Below are 21899 nucleotides of genomic sequence, written 5' to 3'. Positions count from 1 at the left end.
GGCTTGGACCAAGGAGCTGACACTGTCCACAGGAATCAGTTGCATCTACTCCTTTAACAGGAGCAGCTTGCAGTTCCAAAGCACATCCCAGTTCTGGGACAAAGTATTTCACGGGCACTGGCTCCAATTCCTAACAACCTCTTACTGAAGACCCCAGAGGGGAGGGCTTGGACTCCATCACCCCCACTGGACAGGGGATGAAGCTGAGCCTCAGAGAGATGATCTTCCCAAGATCACCAGCAGGTAAATGTGAGCCAGTTCTCCAACTCCCAGTACCATGTCTCCTCCACAGAAGCACATACCTTTAGCTCCCAGGCCAGGAAGGGGCCCTGCGTGAACCTTTCAACCATGACCGAGAAACCAGCACCACCCAGCACCATTTGAACCTTCCGCACACACCGCCTCCAGGCCAGATCTCAGTGCTCCATCTGCCAAGCCATGCTGGCCACTGGCCTGAGGAGCCAGGTACTCCGAGCATCAGTGTGTGTGGCCCTTTAAGTGACGAAAGAGCTGTGCAATGCCTAGAGTTGCAGCCTTACTGATATCGCTATACTGAGGACAAGAAGTGCCAGGAGTGCGCTTTTCAGTGGTGCCCAGTTCCTGGGGCCAAAGGTGGAAGGAGTTGCAGGTAACGGACAGACTGAGACCTTCAAACTGTATTTTAAAACTTTATTCTTTACTTTCAAAACCAGGCGGCCAGGCAACAGGCAAGAGTTTGAAATTTTGATTTTTCTAAATACCGTATCAAAATATTTACCTTTGTTACTGAGCTTTTTGGTACACCCTTAAATTCTACATCCGCGGTGAATGCTATATTCCTCTCTCCCTAGGCCCAGCCCTTTGCTTCCTCTTCTCACAAACTTAAATCCTGATCCAATGAGAAGAAGTCCTGAAGAAGAGTGGGGAAGGAAGAAGTGGGCCACAGGCCCCTTCCGAGCTATGCCAGCCAGGGCTGCTTGCTGGGAATTCACCCAGACCTGCTCACCTGGAGGTAGGTGACACTGGAGGCCCTGCTGCCAGAGGCCTGGGATTCCTGATCATGATGCGTGATGTCAGGCTACCGAACATCACTCCAGCAAATGTGCCTCAGTACCAACTTTTAGAGACTCGGAGCACTGGCCCTCCAAATCTACTGGAGTAGACAAGACAGAACCACACAGCAGCAATACATAGACCAGACAAGGTATTGGCAGACAGGGTAAAGATTTAGGGATCAATCTTCTTAGAAGAGGTGGCCTAGACATCTGTTTTAAATGGAAAGATACAGAAGAAATGAGAATAATAATGGCGACCACGGTGCTTTAAGCAGGTTACCTCATTTCTCTTTCACAAAAGTCTTAAGAGGTAAGTGGCACTCTCCCCACCTATCAGACAAATAAACTGAGGCAAGGAGAGGTTAAGTAGTTTTCCCAAGGTCAGAGATGAAATTCAGATTCAGGTCTGTCCAACTCCAAGACTCAACTAACCTGCTTCAGAAAAAAACTATCAATTCTATTGATTCAGAAAGCAATTTGGGAAAAGCTGGGAGATAAGAGATAGAGGACAAGATGCAAAGGATAAGGTGTTTGGCTCCATCACTTACCGTTGGCAGTTAACCAATTTTACTGAGTCTCAAACTCCCCCCAAAATGTATACTGATAAATATGATAAAATATTAACCACCGTCCCATCTGGGTGATGGGTTATGGATGTTCGTTGCCCTGACTTTTCTGTACTTTTAGAAATATTCATAATAAATTGGAAAAAAAGAACAAAATGTCCCCAGGTCAAAACTGATATATGACCCCATCAAAAAAGTCCCTGGCATCAAAACAGCTGAATAAAAATAGCCACATCGAACAGCTGCACCAACCCTCTCGTAGCTTTGTGAGAATGCAAACTGGTTCAGCCTTTTGGGAGTGTAATTGCAACATCTATCACACTTTTAAACAAGACATACTTTCTAAACTTTTCATTTTTAAAATAATAGCAATCACCTAGGAAAGTTGCATGAATGAAACAGAGAACCCCATATACCGTTTACCCTGATTCACCAATTTTTAACATTTTGCCACATTTGCTTTTTCATTCTTTCTACATATATTTTATAGTATAATAGAATATAATATTTACATATACATTTCATATTATATATTCCTTTCTTACGTATGTCAATGCGCATTTGTTAATCTTCCTCCTTGAACCCTCACAGAATAGGGTGCACACATCAAGAGAACGATAGTCTCTTAATTGACCACCATACAGTTATCAAATTTGTAAAGTTTAACATTTCTATAAGACTTTCATCTAAATGAGACCCTCCTTCATCAATTTTGGGAGCCCATGTCAACTGTCAATTGTCCAAATAAGTCCTTTTGAACAATTTTCTCCCAGTACAGAATCTAGTAAAGGATCACGTGCTATATTTACTTGTTGTGTCTCTTTAGTATCAAAAAAAGGTTTGTTAAATTGTTTAAAGAGGCTACTTCCCTGATTCAGAAGTTTAGAGTCTAAGACTCTTGATCCAAATCCGGTCATCGTGAGGCAGGGCCTGAGATTCTACATTTCTAACAAGCTCCCAGGTGAAGCCTGGTTCACAGACCACACTGAGTGGTGAGACCAGAGAAGACAGCTTGTGAAAAGCTGGTTCAGACCACTGCAAGAAGCGTCTTGCTTTCTTCTTGGTGAACCCCTTGTTGGCAATGTTAGCTGAGCTGCAGGACTCAGTACACAGCAATGATGCTGAGCCCTCCCTCACAGGAACACCTCTTGGGCTTTCTGGAGGAGCGAGGTCCAAGACAGAGGGGCACATTTCACAGAAACAGGCTTCTCTGCAGGTTGCCCATCCCAGATAATTTTGACCTTGGTGAGGGCAAGTCTGGCTGGAAGGGAATTCTATACCCTGCCTCCTCTAAAAGCACAAACCCTCTATTTCCTTCAAAAGGTACCCTCTCCTTCAGGAAGCCATCCTGGTTACCCTCACCCACTCCAACCTCTCCTCTGACCTCCTACTGCACCGGCAACCTGGCTATACCACTGAGCGCTCACTTGACTGTCATTGCTATTCCAGGTACTCACCGTTCCTTTCCCATCACCATGTCTCTGCTTCTGCTATTTCACCCATGATGTGCACCCCACCACTATCTTCACATGTTCAAGCTGAGTTTACCCCTCAGCTTCCCCTATAAACAGGTCTTTTCAATGGTGGTTCCTTCTTTAAACCATCTTCAGGTCTCTACACCCAGTACCAGGTGTATCAGTCTTGTCTCCACAGCTAGAACATCTGGATTTCCTGTGTTGCTGTTGCTTCTGTCTGATTTGAGCCCTTGGTTGTACGCCTCAGTGGCACAGGCATCAGCCTCTCCCCGAGTGACCCTGTGTAGTCCATCTGCCCATCTATCCATCCATCACATTTACCAAGTGCCTATACTGTGCCAAGCCCTGGGCTGGATTCTTAGGACTCTCAGATAGCCTGCCCTGCCCAGAGCCAGATGTGACAGTGTCAGCTGCATCTTTGCTCGTGGGCACAAGCGGTGCTTGTGAGAATTGATGCAGGGCTCAGCTGAGCACATAGATTCTTGATGACACTATGTTAGGCCTCTGCAGCTTTGTCATGTGTCACCTCCCTCATGATTACTATAATCACTGATCATCATCACACAAATAACAGCAAATGTGTTGGAAGCACCTACAACACACTCAGTGCTGAAAAACCTGTGGAATCCTGAGTCTGTCAGACCTAAGTCATTATCCATAGCTTGAAAGCAGCACATATCAAAGGAGGTGGAAAAGCTCTAAGGAGTCAGAGCAGCCAGGAGAAAGGTGAGGAGTAGCCTGGGGCAACCAGCACTCTATCAAATGGACCAAGTTCTGAGAGGCTGGACTGAGCCTGGGTATGCTTCCTTGTGCAGGTTCAGGCTACTCTTCATGGAACATCTTATACAGAGGAATCGCGTCTTTCTTCATAAAAGTAAAACTCCAAACCTAAAGACACCTGTAACAAGAACAGGTGTCTAAAGAAGAAGGACGCTTAGGAATTTCTACCTGATTTCTGCTGCCACCACCATGAGATGCCATTATTTTGCCCATCAGAATGACGAAAATTAAAAGGATTGATAATACCAACTGTTGGTGAGGATGTGGAGCAACTGGGGCTCTCATACACTGCTGGCAGGAACGCAAGGTAATACAGCCACTTTGGAAAACAAATTGGCAGTGTCATAAATTTACACTTATGCTTATCATATTATCCAGCAATTCCACTCTTAGGTATTTACCCAAGAAAAATGAAAACTTATTCTTCATTTTCTGTCTACACAGAGACATAGAATCAAATGTTCACAGTAGTTTTATTCATAAAAACCAAAAACTAGACACTAGAAGAAAACATCCATCAATTGTTGAATGAATAAAACAATTATGATATATCTATGCAATGGAATACTACTCAGCAATAAAAAGGAATGAACCACTGATACTTGCAACAATATATATGAATTTCGAATGTACACTAAGTGAAATAAGCCAAACAAAACTATATGACATAATTTACGATTCCATTTATATGAACTTCTAGAAAAGCCAAAACTATGGAGCCAAAAACCAGATCAGTAGTCGCCAGAAGCCAGTAGAGGGGTGGAGGGAGGGGAATAATAGGGAAGGGATATGAGGGTAATTGAAAATGCCTTATATCATGTGTGTATGTTGGCTACACAACTACATTCATTTGTCAAGTCTTATGGAATCATATACTTAAAATTGGTGAATTACATTATATATAAATAATATCTCGAAAAAGCTTATTTATTCAAAAAACTGACCCAGACACAAGAACCTATCTTCAAATCTTATGGGCTCAGAGCTAACACTCGGTAAGAACAGGCTGACAAAACCATAGTTGTTAAAATACTGAAATACTTCCGCACCTACTGGTAAATCACCAAGCCCAAGGTTTCTGGTTACCCTTGCACACCAGGCCTTCACTGGGACCCTGGATCGCCCCAGGACAAAACAACTAAAGCAAGGCAACTCCTGGACTAGCTGAGGTGGACAGCCTTTCCAAGTTCTGGGTTACATGGAAAAATTACATGGAAAAATAGGTGATGAGAAGCTGTTCTCTAACTCAGCTGAGGGTTGGCTTATTTGCTGCCAGACTGATTTCATTGACATCACATATTCCAAACAGCCAAAAATGATTCCCGGGGATGTGGGAGAATGAAAAATCTTAGCTATTACAATTATTTGTGGCCCTTCAGTACATAAACAGGCGTACAGTGTACCTGTGGTATTAACATTTCACGATGTCTGGGGTACTTAGGGAAAAAATGTCTAAAAAGTCTCTTTAGGGGGTCAACAACGAGAATAAGTTTGAGAAACACTGGTTTAGATGCAGAACTCTGTGACAGAGAGAGCTGTGACATCAAAGGGCCAGCCCCTAGGTCCAAGTGTGGAGTTTCCACCAGAGGTTTTCTATGCAGTGGGCCCTTGTCATTGGTATAGTTAGGTGGCAGAGTTGGCTGGGAAGATGTGTGAAGGAGGAAGTGGCCTCATAAGCCCAGGATCCTTCTTTACAAGACACCCCTTCAGGGGAAAGCCACACACTCTCCTTCCTGTGAAAGCCTTTAAATCAGCTCAGCTCAGCAAACTCTCACCAGGACCCCCCCGGACTAAGCCCAGGCTATCAAGATGGCTACAACTGGGACTCCACACGGAGGTCCACAGGCAGATGAGCAGAAATCCAGGGACTTGCACCCCTTTCCTCCCTGACATCTTAGCTTTCTGGAGCCCACGGGGGCAGAACTGCACCCAGAACACTTGTGGTTTTCTATTCGTGTTCAGTAATGAAGACCACTTACAGATAAGAAGAAATTAAGCACTGTCGCTGAGTCCCTGTTTTGTCAAGTTCAGCCAAGCCAGAGCCTCCTTGGGAAAGGCTTGCTTTGTGCACTTACACATTATGACAATACTATAATTGTTCTTTCAGTTTTTTCCAGATATTTAATAACAACGCGAAGTGAGAGTCGCAAAGGCCAGCCTTACTGTAGAATGAGCTTTGTTCTTATTGTCCTTTTCTGAATAGCATGTTCCATTTGCCTGGCTGTTCCATGCCAGTGAGCTCTGGTAGTGGGAGCCAGGTGCTGTTACAAAGCAGCATCACCTACTCAGGACGGAATATTCTAATTTGCTAAACGGTCGGGTGCCACTGTCTGTCTACATCATCTGCACAAATACACACACAAGCGCATACGCACACACACACACGCATGCTGGGCTCTCCCTCGCTCCTCCTGTGCTACCCATGCTACAAGCCCAAAAATGGAAAGAACATCAACCGCCAAGACTAGAGAGATCAGGTGATATATATATATGTGGCATATCCATTTGGGCAAGTACTCTTTCTGGTTAGGTGAGAAGTAAAACTTCCTGGGACCGCAAATGACCTGAGTCACCTATCTATGTTTTAAAAAAACTTGAAATTTATTCTGAAAGCTCACAATAGTCAGCAAATGAGAGTTACTCTTTTCAAACGCCTGTGAGAGTGAGCAATGACTAGGAAGCAGCAGTGCCCTGAGCTCTCCCCTCTCCTTAGAATGTTTCAGGTGCCTGCCCCACCTTGGGGAAGTCATTTCACCAACCTGAACCTCAGATGCCAGATCCATAAAACACACCTAATTCACCGCCTATCTTCAGACAGGACTTTCCTCCAGTGATTCTCTTTCTGAAGACCTATATCAGAGGTCAGTTTTCAGGAATCAGGGGATTATTTGTAGGCATTTCAGTGCAAGGGTCTCTCAGAAGTCTTCATGTTCAGATAAGGTAAGGAGGAACCGCATTATAATTCAGAACTCATGTGATATTATGAGTGAATGTGTTTCCTGTCTGGGCTGGGCTAGGTTGGGTAACTCAGGCTCTATGAAAGAAGGCCATGTAGCCCTGGCAGTCTGTGTCAGAGAGCAGCTTTGTACCTAATCCTGAGGGTATGATAGTTGCTAAGGAACCATTGAGATGCAAATGAATTGGCAAATACTTAGCAGCAAGATATCAGAAAAGGGTGGGTAGGGGATGCTCTGAACAAGGTAGTCAGGTGAGTGAAAGGAAAATTACTTTCTTCTGATTGGAAAAAGAAAACCATGGGTTTTCATGCAAAGCGGCAGCATTGTGTCACTGTGTTAAAAGAGAAAAAAGAAAGAAAGAACTGTTCTTATTCTGCTCAGCTGGGAGTAGAGGAAAGTTGGAGCCAAGAGCAGGGAACTTGTAAGGGCAAATGGAGTCTTCCTCTGATGAACTCTAAGCCAATTTTAGATGCCTGTCTCTCGAATGAGAAGGAGCCATCTAGGGTATGAAGGAGACAAAAGCAAAGGACTTCGAAGATCCTCCAGCTTCATATCAGTCACAAAACCTCGACAAAAAAAACTACACAGAAAATTGAGAATATTCTACTGATGCAAAATGAAAATTCCAGGCAAGACTAAGCCATGACTGATAATGGTGAAAAATGAGGAGAAATGAGCCATCTCATTGTACCTCTGAGTCTGCATTTCTTTCATTCTTGCTCTCTGCTGGACATCCAACATAAATGAAATGGTTAAGATGTTCTAGTATCTCTGTTGGAACCCAGAGAAGTATGACTCTTCACTCCACTGTTTTAGTTTTTTTTTTTCCCCATTACAGTTGACATTCAATATTTTATTAGTTTCAGGTATGTAGCACAGTGATCAGACATTTATATAACTCATGAGGTGATGCCCCCCTGATAAGTCTAGTACCCATGTGACACCAAGCAGTTATTAACAATACTATTGACTATGTTCCCTATGCTGTATGTTACATCCTTGTGACTACTGTGTAACTGCCAATTTGTACTTGTTTTTTTTTTCAATTTGTACTTCCTAATCTTTTCACCTTTTTCATCCAGCCCCCCAATCTCCCTCCCATCTGAAAACCATGAGATGAGGTAGTCTTAAAATTACTTTGCCTCAGGCCAACACCCCTGCTGTCTGCCTATTCATCACTTTGAGTTTAATCATGGTGCTCAGGAATATAGGGAACATCCTTGTCAAGAAAGAAGCTGTTTGCCCAGCCATCACCAGCTCTCCTTTACTGGGTTTTTACTTTTCCACTATCTTCCCTTTCCCTAGCTTTTCCCACATCTTCAACCAGGACCATCACAGCTACAGTCTTTCCTCTGTCCTTCAGAATCCATGTTCTTTCCTTTACTGCACACTAGTTCTCCGTTAGGTTCCATGATTCGATTATACAGAAAGGTCAATGGGGTGTGGAAGACTGTCACCTGTCCAGCACCCACTCCTCCTTCTTCTGGGAACAGCACCCTTACATTATTGTGAGGAGCCAGCCCTCAGTATCTCAGGCCAGGTGGCTCAAATGTGTCTAGACTAACCCCAACCCCAGCTCCAGGGATGGGTAGTCACATGCCCCAAACCTGGCCAATGAGTGCAGTCCACCACCAGTTTATGGAGAGGACCCAAGGGAGACCAAAGAGACAAAACTTCCAGGGCTTTGGCTAGAGCTACTGGAAGTGAGAATTTATCTTTCCACTGAAGTTTCAAGAGGATGTAAGTTTGAGCTACTAGTGGCCATGTGATCATCTTGTGAGAGAGCCTGCTTGAGGATAAATCAACATGAATGATTATGCTGATTAATCTCCATTGTTCCTCAGATCCATTTTCCACCTTTCTTTGCACCCTTCTCTACCTCAAGAGACTGACCTCTGTGAACCTGGCTTCCATGCCTTCTGCCTTCTTGTTGAGTTCACCAGTGGGAGGCGCTGGCAGAAGATGAGAAAGAGGAGAAAGAGTTCAGAGAATACAATGCCCATCCCTCCAGGCATAATTTGGGCAGCAGCTGCATTGCTCTATCTATGTCCACAGCTCCGGTCAAGGGATCCTCTCCCATGCTACACTCTTGCTGTAGAATGTTGTCCTGATGGCAACTTTCCCTCTCCTTGCCCCTTTTGGCCTTGAGGAGAAATGGCCTCCTGCTATTGTTAGTCCCTGGGTGCATTTCCATCCTTATTGGTTCCCTTAACCATGTTCATACCTCAGTAAAGAGTCTCTTCATTAAACTCTCCTCAATTAACCCTTTGAGAGTGCCATCTGTTTCCTACTAGCACCATGGCTGACACAACTAAGGAATGAAAAAAGAGAGACTGAGTCCTGAGACAATACTGGTGTCCTCAGATATAAACTGTCCAGTAATAAGAAAGACCAATACTCATCCCTTACCCTTGGCTCTTCCCCAGCTCGAGCTGAACATCTGTCTCTACAACCAAAGATATGACTAATAAAATAGGTAACGCCTTTGACAGAGAGCTCTGGATGTCCACTTTCATGACTCAAAAAGTAAAATGATTATCAGCCTTCATTTCTTATTCCTGCACACTCCCATCTCCGTCTGACAATGTTATACTTACCCTCCACAGAGCTTTGCCCTTTTTCTCTGCCTCTGTCTCTCCTTTTCACACACACACACACACACACACACACACACACACACACACACACACCTTCCTCAAATCCTTCCTATTGCAAGTATGATCTTCTTATTTGGTTTCTCCTAGCAGCTGATGTGTAACTGTTATACCACATCTATCAGACTCCATCATGTGTCCTGTTACAGCTTGTAGTTTGCATGGCTCTGTCTCCCCCACCAGTCTGTTAATAGGTGAGCTTCTTTAAAAAAGGCAGTTCTTCTTTACTTTCGTGTTTTCGGTTTCAAGTACAATGTTTCTCATGTAGATGCTCAATAAATGTGTTCTGCCTGTGTACTCATGAACTGATACCTCCTAAGCAAATCTGTCCGTTCTGTCTCCCCGCTCCCACTCTCCATTTGCCTCCTGTACAATTTGGGCTCTCAAGTCTGGGAACGGCTCAGCCCTTACGTGGACACCCCAAGATAAAGTTGTATCATCCCTCAAGGCAGCCTATTCCATCTTAGTTCAGCTTGGTTGGAAAAGAATTTTATAACCAAGCCATATCTCTCCATACAAAATAAAGGTAAGTTGCTTGGCAAGATATCTCTTCAAGTATCACCGAGAGGGGCCTTCCCTTCCTCCATCTTCTTCCCCCATTTTATGTTGCCCAAGCATGTACCCCTCACTCTCAACCACATCACCCTGTTTGCCTCCTGAAATTATATTCTATGGTATTTGTCATCTTAATGACCACCTTCCCCTCCTGCCCCCTCCGACTAGGATGCTCCCAAACACTGGAACATTTCTTACTTTGTTCACGATGCCTGGCACATAGCAGGAGATTAACAAATATTTGTTAAATGTTGAATGAATGAGTTACTCTATCTCCTCCCCTTCCCATCTTTCTCCTAGGTCCTCTCTAATCGTCTCTAAACCACTTTTCTTCTACTATTTCTAGGATATTTCAGTTATCAATAAAAAACAAAACTCAAAACTTACTGTTTTTAAACAAAGACAACATTTATTTTGTTCATGAATCTGCAATTTGGATAGCGTTCAGCAAGGAAAGCCTGTCTCTTCTCACTTAGGGTCAGCAGGGACGGCTCAAAGGACAGGGGATGCAACCAGCTGAAGATTCACCCACTCAGATGTCTGGCATTTGATGCTGGCTATGGGCTATGATTTAAGCTGGGGCTATGGCTAGAACATCTACACCTGGCCTCTCCATGTCACTTGGGCTTCCTCACAACATGGTGGCTAAGTCACAAGGGCAAGCATGCCAGGAGAGAGTGAGCCAAAAAGAAGCTAGTGTCTTCTATGATCTCATCTCCGAAGTTATAGAGAATCCCTTCTGCCATATTATATTCATTAGAGTGAGGTAAAAAGCCAACTCATATTTAAGGGGAGAGGAATTGGGCTTCGTGTTTTGATGAAAAGAGTATCAGAAAATTTGCAGACGTGTTTCAAACTACCAGATAGGACATGACTTCGGGCTTTTAAAGTGTTCTGTTGGTCTTTTAATTCTCTTTATTCATTAATACGACACACACTTATTGACATCACCTATGTGCCACATGCCGAGGATACCATGACAATTACGATAGAGCCCACCTTTTAGGAGCTTGCAGAACTGTGGAGTGCCCAGCAAAATCAACACAAAACGACAGACCAGAGTAGAATGTGCTTCTGTGGAGGCAGAAAGAGACAGCTGTGAGATCTAGGTAGGACCATTGGAGATCCAATGGAGATCCAATGGAGACCAGTGGATCACCTAATCTAGCCCGGGGCTGGGAGGAAGGCATCCAGGAGGAGGTAATGACTACAGCAAATTTTAAAGAAAAAGTTAGGTTGGCCAAGAAAATATCAGTGAAAAATTTAACACAGGAAGAGCAAGCAGGTACAGACCCAGTGGCACATGGCAGCAGTGAAATCGGAAAAAGAAAAGAAGATGCCCAGGGCATGTGTACCTGTGTAGCATGTGTGCATCTGTGCCTGCATGGAGCAGGGGAGGAAAGGAGGACTCAGTTTGTGAAGGGTTTTGCATCAGTCCTGAAGGTGCTGGAAGAGATTCACACATGTAGTGACTGGGTAAACCCGAACACCGAAGTATGGTCTGACACCCAAAGAATGGTCTGATCAGTGCCTGCCACAGGCCCCTGGGCACCTGCCCAAAACTCAGTGGATTTTTCTGATGATACTGAGACCCTCTTCCTTTTCCTGAAGCTTACAGCCTATGCTCCACCGTTCAGATCATTTAGATGCATTGACAAAGGGGCTAAGGGCATCCTTGGGTGGGTTCCCCTTCCACTCCTCCCTGGTGAGGCTCCTCCCCTACCTCTGTCCCCCTCCACCCAGCTCCAGCCTCAGCATCAATGAGAAAGCCAAGGGCAAAGGTCCTACCTAGATGTGCTGGAAAAATAGCAAGAGGAAAACAACAGAACAATTAACTGCAGGGCCCAGCTGCCTCTCACAGATAAGGCATTTTCTCTGCCGCCACTATCAATGAAGCTGCCTGCAATTATTCCCTGTCCTCCTGTTCAGCCCTTTCCATAATCATAGCTCCAAGGGGGACCAGCCACTGTCCAGTGAGACTAGGATGCTAAGGGATCTCTCTCCTCCTCCTCCCACATATCCTTCCATGCTCAGAGCTGATGCTAAACCCCAGTGTCCTCCTCTGATGCCTTGGTGTCTGCATCTGGCCAGATGGACAGAAGCAGACAGAGCTCAAGGAGCAAAAAGGCCACAGGCAGGGCAAGGCCCAGAGAGCAGAAACCAGGGAGGTCCCCAAAGGTAAATCCCTGCGCAGCTGACCCTTCCTCTGGAAGGTAGGCCTGTGGAGGGAGCCTGAGGAGACCCACAGCAACCCTGCTCCCCAAACCCTCCCACCACCGCTAAGAGCCAGACACAGATGCCAAATTGCAGCCAACTAAACAACAGCTCATCAAAAGACAAGAGCCAGATGGACATGCAGCAGAAAGAAAACAATAATGACCACAGTGGGGGTCTGACTGGTGGGGGCACATGGGAAAGGCCATGTGCACATAGGAAAATGCAAACCGAGACAGAAAAAGGTGTCTTCTAGCTGGGGGCACAGGGAGGACAGCTCTGGAGAGCCTGGGAGAGCCTGGCCACTGGGACCTGGGCGAGGAGAACAGAGCAGAACTGTCTGGCACCTCTGACAGCACCTAACAGGACAGTGCATAAACAGCTAGTGCTTAATAGGTGCTCCTTGAGTTATTTCATGAATAAGCAATGTTAAATAAAAAAGGCGCTGAACTGGGAGGCAGAGGCCTGGGGAACCGTGCAACTTGTCAAAACGTCAGTTTGAATCTTAGCTCTGTACCAGTAAGTTAATGTCTCAAAGCCTCCGCTTCCTCGCTTGTAAAATGGGAGAATGAATGCTTGGATATTAAGGGTATGGGAATCAATATATATATAGGGACCAGCACACAGTAAATACTCAATGGGCAGATGCATGCTTAGTCTAGTCCTGGCTCTAGAAGCAGCAGGCTACAGAATTTTTGCAAAGTTTCTTCCCTTCCCTAAAACCTGTCTCTAGTTCTGCTCCCGACATGTCAGGGCCAAGGGAATGAGCATGACCTTGTGTCTGTGCCTTGGAGCTCAAGCAGCCAGACTCAGTCCCAGAGACCTCAGAAGCTAGTGCAAGGGCCCCTGTTCCCTTGCCTGCCCCCTCCGCTCTTGGCCACCTGCCTCTGTCCGTTTCTCTGCTTATTATCACCTCCATTGGGGGATGGAGAAGCAGACCAAGAAGGTTAAATTCAAATCAGTCATTTTGTCACTTGCTGCCAGGAAGCTGGAGGGGGAGAGGAGGGATACAGAGCCTCAGGTGCAATCTGCAGGAAGAAATGAGTCTTGGTAATTGTCAGGAAATTTCCTATACGTTTCCACTTTGGCCTAGTTCTTCTACAGGGAACTCTAGGGGAACCTTCCATGAGGGGACAGAGCAGCCTCCTTAAGCATTTGCTAAAAATGTTGTCTGGGATTTCACCTGACCTGGAGGAACATCTCTACGGGTGACAAAGGGGAAACAGGGTCACCTTCTGCATCACCTTTTTCCCCTTTTAGCAAATGGATCATCCTGAATCCCCAATAATCAGCAGGGTCATTATAGTAAAGTGAAGGGCCCCCAGCTCTGGGCATTGTTCCCACAGAGCTAAGTAACACAACATGTTGGCTGAGCAGTGAGTGAGTGGGTGAATAAGATGCTTTTTTTTTCTCATTCACAAATTTATTAGCCAATTGCACTGAGAAGCATCTGGCAGATGATTCTACATAGGACCACTGGGGAGACTGTGGCCCCAGTATTGTCTGCACCACCTACAAGGGCCTGGGCCTGCTGCTGGCCAGAGAAAGGTCCCTGGGGTTCCCTCTTAGAGGGCACCAGGCTAAGGCCTTTCTTAATGCCAGCCAAGTTCACCATTAGTCATCTCTGATGCCCCCAGATTAGGACCTGAGCTGCCCCTGCAGAACCCCCACCAGCCAAAGAGGACCCATGCCCGACACACAATTAGCCAGGGGGTCACCATGTCCCAGATTGCACTTCATCTACAACTTTATCCACCTCTTCCCCCACTTGCTTCTACCCTGGGGATGCACCCACCCTAGCCCCTGCTGCCCTCTCCACCAGAACAACCCCTCCTCTGGTCTGATTCAACAATGAGAAAACTGAGGCGCAGGGAGGGAGAGAGCTAATTGTGCACCTACTTGCTTCCTGGGTCTTAGGTCAGATGGAAAACAGTTTTCAATTAGCTAAGAAAAACCAACCCCACCAGCCAGGCCTCCCTGGAAGTTGTATTTCTATGTCTCTAACTCCCAGAGGAGTGACCAAAAAAAGCCAGTAAGGGTGGCTCGGACATCAAGCATCAGGGGTCTTTGGTGGAACATGTGGCCCTGACCTGGCCACTCAATGTGCCCCCTCTCAGCACAGCCAAACACTAAACACTGACCAGAGGGCCCAACTCTCACTGCAGTTGAAATGGAATCTTCAGAAGGAGCTGAGGAATTTCTCATGCAAAATTTTGCTTTTAAATATGAAATCTCTCCCAGGGCATTACTTTACTATTATAGTAATTTCCTCAGAAGGGCAGGCATCATGCTCTGTGTCTCTACCGCCTCTGGAGACACAGAAATCTGATAGAAATATTCGGGTTGCTTAAGTAGTGAATGCGGAAGAGGGAGACATAAAGGGAGCTCTTCCGAGAAAGCCAATTCCTAGAATCCAGATGCAAGGATGTGCTCTAGACAGTCAGGTGGGGACAGAAAGGGTGCTGTTTGCCTTCAGAATGCATAGGGCACTCAAGGCCCATCTCCTGTGGAGACACGTGTCTGTGATCATTTCTTCCTTGAACGAGCCGGCCAGAGCAGGGAGAGAAGCAAAGATGCTCCTACACCTTCTTATCAGACCCACTATGCTGCAGGTCTCCAGCCCTGTATCAGTGTGTGTATAGGGTGGAAATAAGGGTGGGAGGTGGCAGGAAGGGAGCTACATGGAAACTGGTGCTTAAGCTGAAGCATTGGGATTACTTGAACATTTTGCTCATCTCTTCTCCCAAAACCATGGAATCCTGGGATTCCCAGTAATCAGTCAAGTACCAATGGCCAGTGGCTGAATACACACCAAAATTCTTCCTACCCGTGGATTCCGGCTCACCTGAACCTTTCTTCATGCAAAGCATACGAAAGGGGTGCAGTAGAGAGGAGGGGTCAAGAACACAGACTCCAGAATCTGAATGCCTGGGTTCAAGTGCAGGCTACTCGCTAGCTATGTGAACTTCTCAAACTACTTAACTACAATAGCATCTCAGTCATCTCATCTGAAAACTGGGAGAGCAGGGTTGATAACAATACCTACTTGATAGGGTTGTAAGGATGAAATGAGTTAATAGCAGCTAGTGTTGTTAGCTATTATCTGTAGTTCCCAAATATACTGGTGCCAGGCCATTTGCATCTGAATCACTGGGGCCTTTTGTTAAAAATGCAGGTACCTCGGGGCATCTCATTCCCCAACTCAGTAAGTGCAAAGTGAGGCCTGCCCAGAATTTCTGATTGCAGCTTAGGTGAGAACCATTCCCCAGGGGCATGTTTCCAGGAAGCACCTACATCAGGATCTTCTGGGAGGCCAGAATACAGATTTTCAGGATCCATTCAGACTTGCTGAATTTGGGGATTAGAGCTCAGGAGTCTGTAGTAAATTGCCCAGGTGACATAGGTCTTCTGAAGCCTGAGAACCACTGCCTGAAATGGTACTCCTCTCTTTTGTCTTTCAAACTTGCCTCCACCCTTTGTCCACACTAGAAAAATACTATGCTCCTGAACCTGAGTGCTACTAAGGACTCTTAGAAATTACCTGTATCTTTGACTTCAACAGCATCTGTATTTTTAAACTGGTACAGGTATATCTCCATAATGTATGTTTCTTGTCCAACTCCTAAGGTTGGAATTGGTGAGCATCATGACCCACTGTACAAAGAAAGACACCGTGGCCAGGTGTACTGGTGATTTTCCCAAGTGACAGAGCTGGGCAATGAAAAAGCCAGGTGGAGTCGATCTGTCTCTACCCCAGTTGATTTGAACCCCACCCCCACGGCCAGACCCCAGTCCTGACCCTGCAACTCCTTCACTGCCCAGAGTTCATGAAATTCAGTCAACCAACTGTAGAATCAGTAGTTTCCAGTATACAAGAGTGGGGGAGGGCGTGGGGAGGGTCCACACACTAGATCCTGTCCTGATTCCCCTGGCACCCTTCTACCTTGGTTCAGTTTGCTTTCTTAAAGCTTACTTCTTGATGGGCAGAATATAAAAAGGTGCCAAATCATTCCTCTGCCTTACGGGCTTTTCCCAAAGTACATCTTGGTAATTAGGACTCATCCTTGTGAGACGCCAAGGTAGAGGCTCTGGAATCTGAGTCTGGGTCTGCATAGGTCAATAAAGGCAGAAGAGGCTGGGGCAGGATCCTATGTGGCCCAGCAGGTCCTCCCCACACGAGCATCATGAGCTGCTGGCAGTTCTGCTCTGCCAACCCAGAAGGTTCAGGCTGGGGCTGGGTCCAGACCTTTGAAGCTGTTTACGTTGCCGAGATTTATCAAGCAATTGCCCAGAGATGCATCGCCCTACCTTACCAGCATTTCACTCACTGGCTTGAGAGGTCCCTCTACAAACACTGAATAATAGCAACCTCTTCACGATGCAATCAGATAATAGATAAGATTTTCTCAAATTTGCTTTTCTCTTCTGGATATTTTTTAAAAATCTTTGGCACCTGCTATTGCTTGTAGGCTCGGGCATGCTCATGGGTACCCAAAACAGATGCACTCGCAGTAAACAAATATTAACAGAAAAATGCAGAGACAGCCAATGACTGTCTAACCCGGTAGCCTGTTGTAGACACATGGGCTGAGGTTGAGGGTTTTTCACCATGATGTAATGGAGACTTAACTGCATACAGTGGAATTCAGTGTCCTTGCATTTCAAGGTGAGGTATGTCACAATAACTCAGGTGTGAATTTATGGGTCAGCAATTCCTACTGAGAACCCAATATTTTCTATGCCTTAAGAAATTTACCACCAAATCAAACACATGTACATGTTCAAGGGTGCCAAGTCCAGGACTTCACACCAAAAAGCAGATCTCCTGGGAGTGTTCTGGTCAGGCCGTGTCCAAATACTGAGGCCATCTGCAGGTATATGATCATTCGCGGACACAGTGGGTGAGGCTAGGAGGATGTTATTAGCCATCAGTGAGTGACTTGGGATTGCTGCCTCCCAGAAGGGCTGACATGCTTCGTCCAGGAATGCCCCCTCTGATGGAGGAGTGTCAGCTACCAGCCCAAAATGTCCCTGCTGTTGCAGAAGCACCTCGAGAAAAACCAAGGTCCCCCAATCCTTTCCAGAAGGGCAGCTCAGAGAATGCAGGCAGTTGCTTTTCCTCCATAGATACCAGCAGCCCATTCTCAGCAAGCTCTCAGACACAGTGTGAAAAGACAAGGGCTTGAAGAGGCAGTTGTTCGTCTGGAGACTGAGGACAGAGGCCTGGTTCTATGACCAGAGAAAGTCAGCACCCCTACCTCCACAGCCTGCCCTGCTCCCCTCTGAAAATAGATTTTGAAAGCCCCCAGAGAGCCTTTCTCTACAGTGCCATCTCTCTCCTCACAGAGCAGAGATACCATACCAGCTGGAAATGTGGAAGGGGGCAGAAAAGGAGGGATGGGGTGCTCTCTTTCAGTATGAATGTCCCCCACGCACCCCCAGGTCAACCAGCCCCTGCCCTCTTTTCTTCCACCCAAGTTGGGGGATGGGGTGTTCGCAGGGCCCTCTCTGCCTCTGGCCACCTCTCCCTACCTGGCCCATAGCTGTCGCCATTCCTTTGTCCCTGCCCTGGCCTGGGCTGAGGATCTCGCTGGTCTTGGTGCTGCTTGCCATGGGTGACGAGACTCCACTGAAATTCCACCAGAGACCCCCCAGGGGAAAGAAGACAGACATATACATGGCTGAACGAGCAAGGAGAAGTGCCCCCTGGCCACGGCAGAGTTTCGGAGGGATCTGCTATCTGTGTAGGCAGCTCATTGATCCACTTTTCTGATAATTATTCCTCACTCATCACAAACGGAATGAAGCTGGCCACAGCCCAGCCAGGCGGGCCGGAAGGCGTCTCTGTGAGGAGAGTAGAAAATGAACCTGCCTGTGTTCATTCGCGGAAAAGGAGTGAATGGTGTGTACTATCCCTGTGCACTGAGCAGGGACCATGGGGCTGCTTTAATATTCTGCTGAATGTAGTGTTTCTTTTAACCCTTGCTGGAGAGATTTTCAGCCCAGAGAGGCTCCTTCCTACCAGGCTTCTGGCAAAGTTTCTGGGGTTCCGGGAGAAGGGCAACAGCACTCCCTACAACGTGGGCTGCTCCAAACGAGCTAGGTGACAGGGCCTGTATACAGGGCTGGGCTTTGGCAAAACAGGCATCCTCCCTCGCAAAGCTTCAGCCAGCTAGCAGAGGGGAGCTCTGGCTAGCCAAGAAGAGGGATCTGTGGAGGAAACTGCGCTCCACCAGGCGGCCGGTGTGTTCCCACACCTTTGCTCCCCAAACAATTTCGTTGGCAGGCATATGCCTTCCTTCATTGATGGAGACTCAATGCCAAGACCAAGCTCCCAAAGTTGGCACCTATCTGCTCCCCGAGGCCCAGCCCCTGACCCTCTGAGAGGCCCGGAGAGTGGCGGGCAGGAAGCGCTGCCCCAGAGTCAGAAAGTCCAGTCATGCCTCGCCCGCTGCAAATGCTGGGTCACCCAGGCTGTCCTGACCGGTCTGGAAGTGTACATCGCCTTGCTTGTCCTGTTTCAACTGAACTTGCGCCCAAGAAGTCAAACCCAAGCATCCCTGCTCCACACATCGCTCCAATCCCCGCACATTCCAAAAAATGGACCAGCAGCCCGAAAGGGCAGTGGGAGATGGAGGGCAGACAAAAAGCAGCCTTAGAAAAGCAAGCCAGAGCTTTCTAGGCATTAATCGTCGCACCTCCGCGCCGTCGCCAGAACGAACGCGGGATACGGTGGTCTTAACTACTCAGTGCCCTGAATGCCCGGCTTCGCTTCGAGAAGGGCAGCGCTTTCCGTGAGGGCTCAGGGGCGCCGAACCACGGTAGCCTTTTCTTTTTTTTTCTTTTTTCTTTTTTTTTTCTCATGGGCACAGGTAACAGCTTGGTGAGGAACACAGCAGCCCAGCGGAGCAAGCTCCTAGCTTGGGAGGCGGCGCGGGAGCCAGGAGCTGCGTCCCTTCGGCACCGAGTCCCCGGGGAGTTCAACCCTTTGTAGGCCACCGGGAAGGGGGGCTGTGAGGGAGGCTGCGGCGGCGCCTCACCCCTAAGAGTTGCTTCCATCCCGCAACTCAACTCTGCGCTAAGGGCGAGCTGCGTTCCCAGGAGGGGGCTGCGGCAGCCGCTCGGCGGCGCGGAGGGGGCGGGGGCGGGGGCGGGGAGCCGGGCAGGGATTTCCCACAGGGATTCGCGGGCGCCGCGGAGCGCGGGTGCTCTGGCTGCGCCCGGCGCGGTGCCGGCGGAGCGCTCTTCCCTCCACAGCCCGAGGCACCGAAGTGGCAGGGACAGCGTCGCTGCCCCTCAGCTCCCGGCCGCCGAGTCTGCCATCTCCAGGCAGAGAGGACGCGCTGGGCGAGTTTCGGCAGAACTGACCACCCACCCCACCCCACCCCCACGTCCAGGGTCAAGAGGCAACAAAGGTGTCCACCACATCCTGACTGACCAGGGTCCCGGACTACCAGGCTGTCCCCGAGGGTACGGCCAGTGAACTCAGCTCTTCTCCTTCAGCGGCCACTTTCGGGGTACCGGGACAGAGCTTCCCCGCCCCCCGCTCGCAGCGCTAGCCCTCCGAGCCCAGAGTCCTGGAGCCCGCCGACGCCAAGCTGAAGAAAAGGAGAAGTGGCGCGCGGCCGCCTAAGCGCATCAGTGCCTGCGTTTGGAAGGGAGCGGACAGGCGCCTGCACTCCAGGACCGGATGGCCTGAGGAGTCCCCTTTTTCCCAACGCCCAGCTGTGCCCGGAGCTAGGGAGCCTGCACCGCAATGCAGCGGGCTCCACGCTTTCCAAGCCGAGGCTGCGGGAGATCGGGGCTACCAGGGAGCGCCAGGCGCGGGAGCCAAGGGGCTCCGCGAGCCAGCCGGGGGCGCGCCGTTGGGTGCCGCCCCAGTCCGGCGCTCAGCCGCGGCGGAGGCTTCGGAACAGCCTTGCCCACGGGTCGCGGGCGACGCGAAGCAGCCAGCGACGCCCCGGGCATACAGCCGCCAGCCTCCAGCCGCCAACTTGCTCCGCGGAGGGTACGTTACCTTCCATCGCGGCCACTGCGGATGCCAGGAGGAATAGCAGCAGGCAATCCAGGGCCATCGCCGGCCGGCGGCCCCCAGGCCGAGCCCGAGGCAAGGCGGCCGCGCGGGGAGGGCGCCGCGTCCCGGGGCGCCGCTGCACTCCCCGCTGGTGGCTTTTCCGTATCCTTTCGCGCTCTCGCTGGGACCGGACTCCCCGGAGCGCGGCGTGGGCGTGGGCGGGAGTGTGCGCGCGTGGGGCGGTGCGGGCGCGCGTGGGTGTGGGTGTGCATGTGTGTGCGTGTGTTTATGGGAGAGGTGGGTGTGTGCGTGCGTGTGTGAGAGGGCGAGGGAGTGCGAGCTGGAGAGAGCGCGCGAGTGCGTGTGCGTCCTGCTGTCACATTGCGAGCTAGAGCGGAGCCTACGAGAGGACGGAGCCGGCCAGACTGACGGGGGAGGGAACGGGATCCCCCACCATCAGCTCTCTCTCCACCCCTAACACCTCCTGTCCAATCAAGGAATCAAACCTGCAAAAATCTCCTGTCCAATCAGGCTCGAGCATCTCCTTACACAGGCATTGTTAGTTTAAGAAAAACTTTTGCTTGCTAGGCTGTGCGGGAGGGCTCAGAAGGCGCTAGGAGGGGTCCGGGCTCCCCCTGGTGGTGCTCTCGTAGAACCGCACCGGCCCGCCCCAGCTCCCCATGCCATGGACCTAGGGGTCCTAGCGAAGGAGAAGGTTGAGGCCCTTACCCTTATAGCTCACCCATAAATAATCAAATGTGTCTTCTTTCATCTTCTCAGAGAGACTTACCCTGACTACCCTATTTAGTGCAACCCCGTGGCATACCCTGGCCCTCCTATCCATAGCACTTTACCTTCTAACAGTGCTTCTAATTGATTTTACAAATCAATTCTGTTTGTCGTGGGTCTCCCCTTATTAGAATGGAGTCTCCATTCCTGGGATTCGCCTTTGTTTTATTCACTGCAGAATCCCAAGTGTCTGGAACAGTGGCCGGCCCGTAGAAAATGATGGTACATATCTGTCGAATAAATGAATAAGCTTCAGAGGATCTTTGGGTGGGCAGCGAAGTAGAAATGCTTCTTGTCCAAATGCTACTCTCATCCTCCAGAAGTCTCTGGCTGCCTTGAGGTTTCATTTCTGAACGAAATCCACAGTGGGCCCTGACCCCCAAAGATCTGTCTGGTGCGAGAAACCAGTGGTCACACAGTTGGCTGTAAACAAAGAAGAATGCTATAGGAGCAGCAGAGGATTATGCAAGGTGAGGGCACAGAGGAAAGCACCATCCCTGTGGGTGAGGCATGGGCTGCAGGACTTAATAGGCAGCAACAGAGGGACAGGGTGTTGGAGGTGGGAGTGATTCCCACCTGCCTTGAGGCTGTAATGTTATTCTCTAGACATGTCCTCACTCCATCACCCCCACTCCAGACTTGATGATGGTCTGGTCCTACAGGGCCAGGGAAGACCTGTTAGATCACCTTACCACCAACTTCCAGGCAGCTGCCTCTTCCCCACCAAGCCTCCCCCAGAGTTGTTAATGAGCTAACAGTGGACAGATGTGATGACCCCTCCCATGCTCCCTATCCTCCTTTTTGGGCTTTGCTGAATCAGTCTCCCACCCTCCGTGTTTAGTCTGTCCTTTGCTGGGAGCA

The 21899-nt window shown here is 48.7% G+C and overlaps 1 protein-coding gene and 1 long non-coding RNA gene across 3 annotated transcripts in view; one reads left to right on the top strand and one right to left on the bottom strand.

Moving 5' to 3' along the window:
* The window catches only part of EPHB1 (EPH receptor B1), a 397032-nt gene extending 376335 nt beyond the window's left edge, over nt 1-20697 (bottom strand). Inside the window, exon 1 of one of the 2 annotated variants that reach the window (XM_039837214.1) lies at nt 20253-20697. In XM_039837214.1, coding sequence (XP_039693148.1) covers nt 20253-20310 — 58 coding nt within the window. In that variant the 5' untranslated portion in view covers nt 20311-20697. The remainder of the gene's footprint in view (nt 1-20252) is intronic. The other variant, XM_039837216.1, reaches the window with a different exon arrangement.
* Nucleotides 20685-21899, top strand: part of LOC120582109 (uncharacterized) — a 4823-nt gene continuing 3608 nt past the window's right edge. The window contains exon 1 of the long non-coding RNA XR_005647463.1: nt 20685-21508. This is a non-coding gene — a long non-coding RNA (uncharacterized LOC120582109). The remainder of the gene's footprint in view (nt 21509-21899) is intronic.

The sequence above is a fragment of the Pteropus medius genome, unplaced genomic scaffold (genome assembly GCF_902729225.1).
Source record: "Pteropus medius unplaced genomic scaffold, Ma_sr-lr_union100, whole genome shotgun sequence".
Lineage (NCBI taxonomy): Eukaryota > Metazoa > Chordata > Mammalia > Chiroptera > Pteropodidae > Pteropus > Pteropus medius.
The sequence above is the reverse complement of the archived record's forward strand: the minus strand, read 5'-3'. Positions and strand labels throughout refer to the sequence as shown.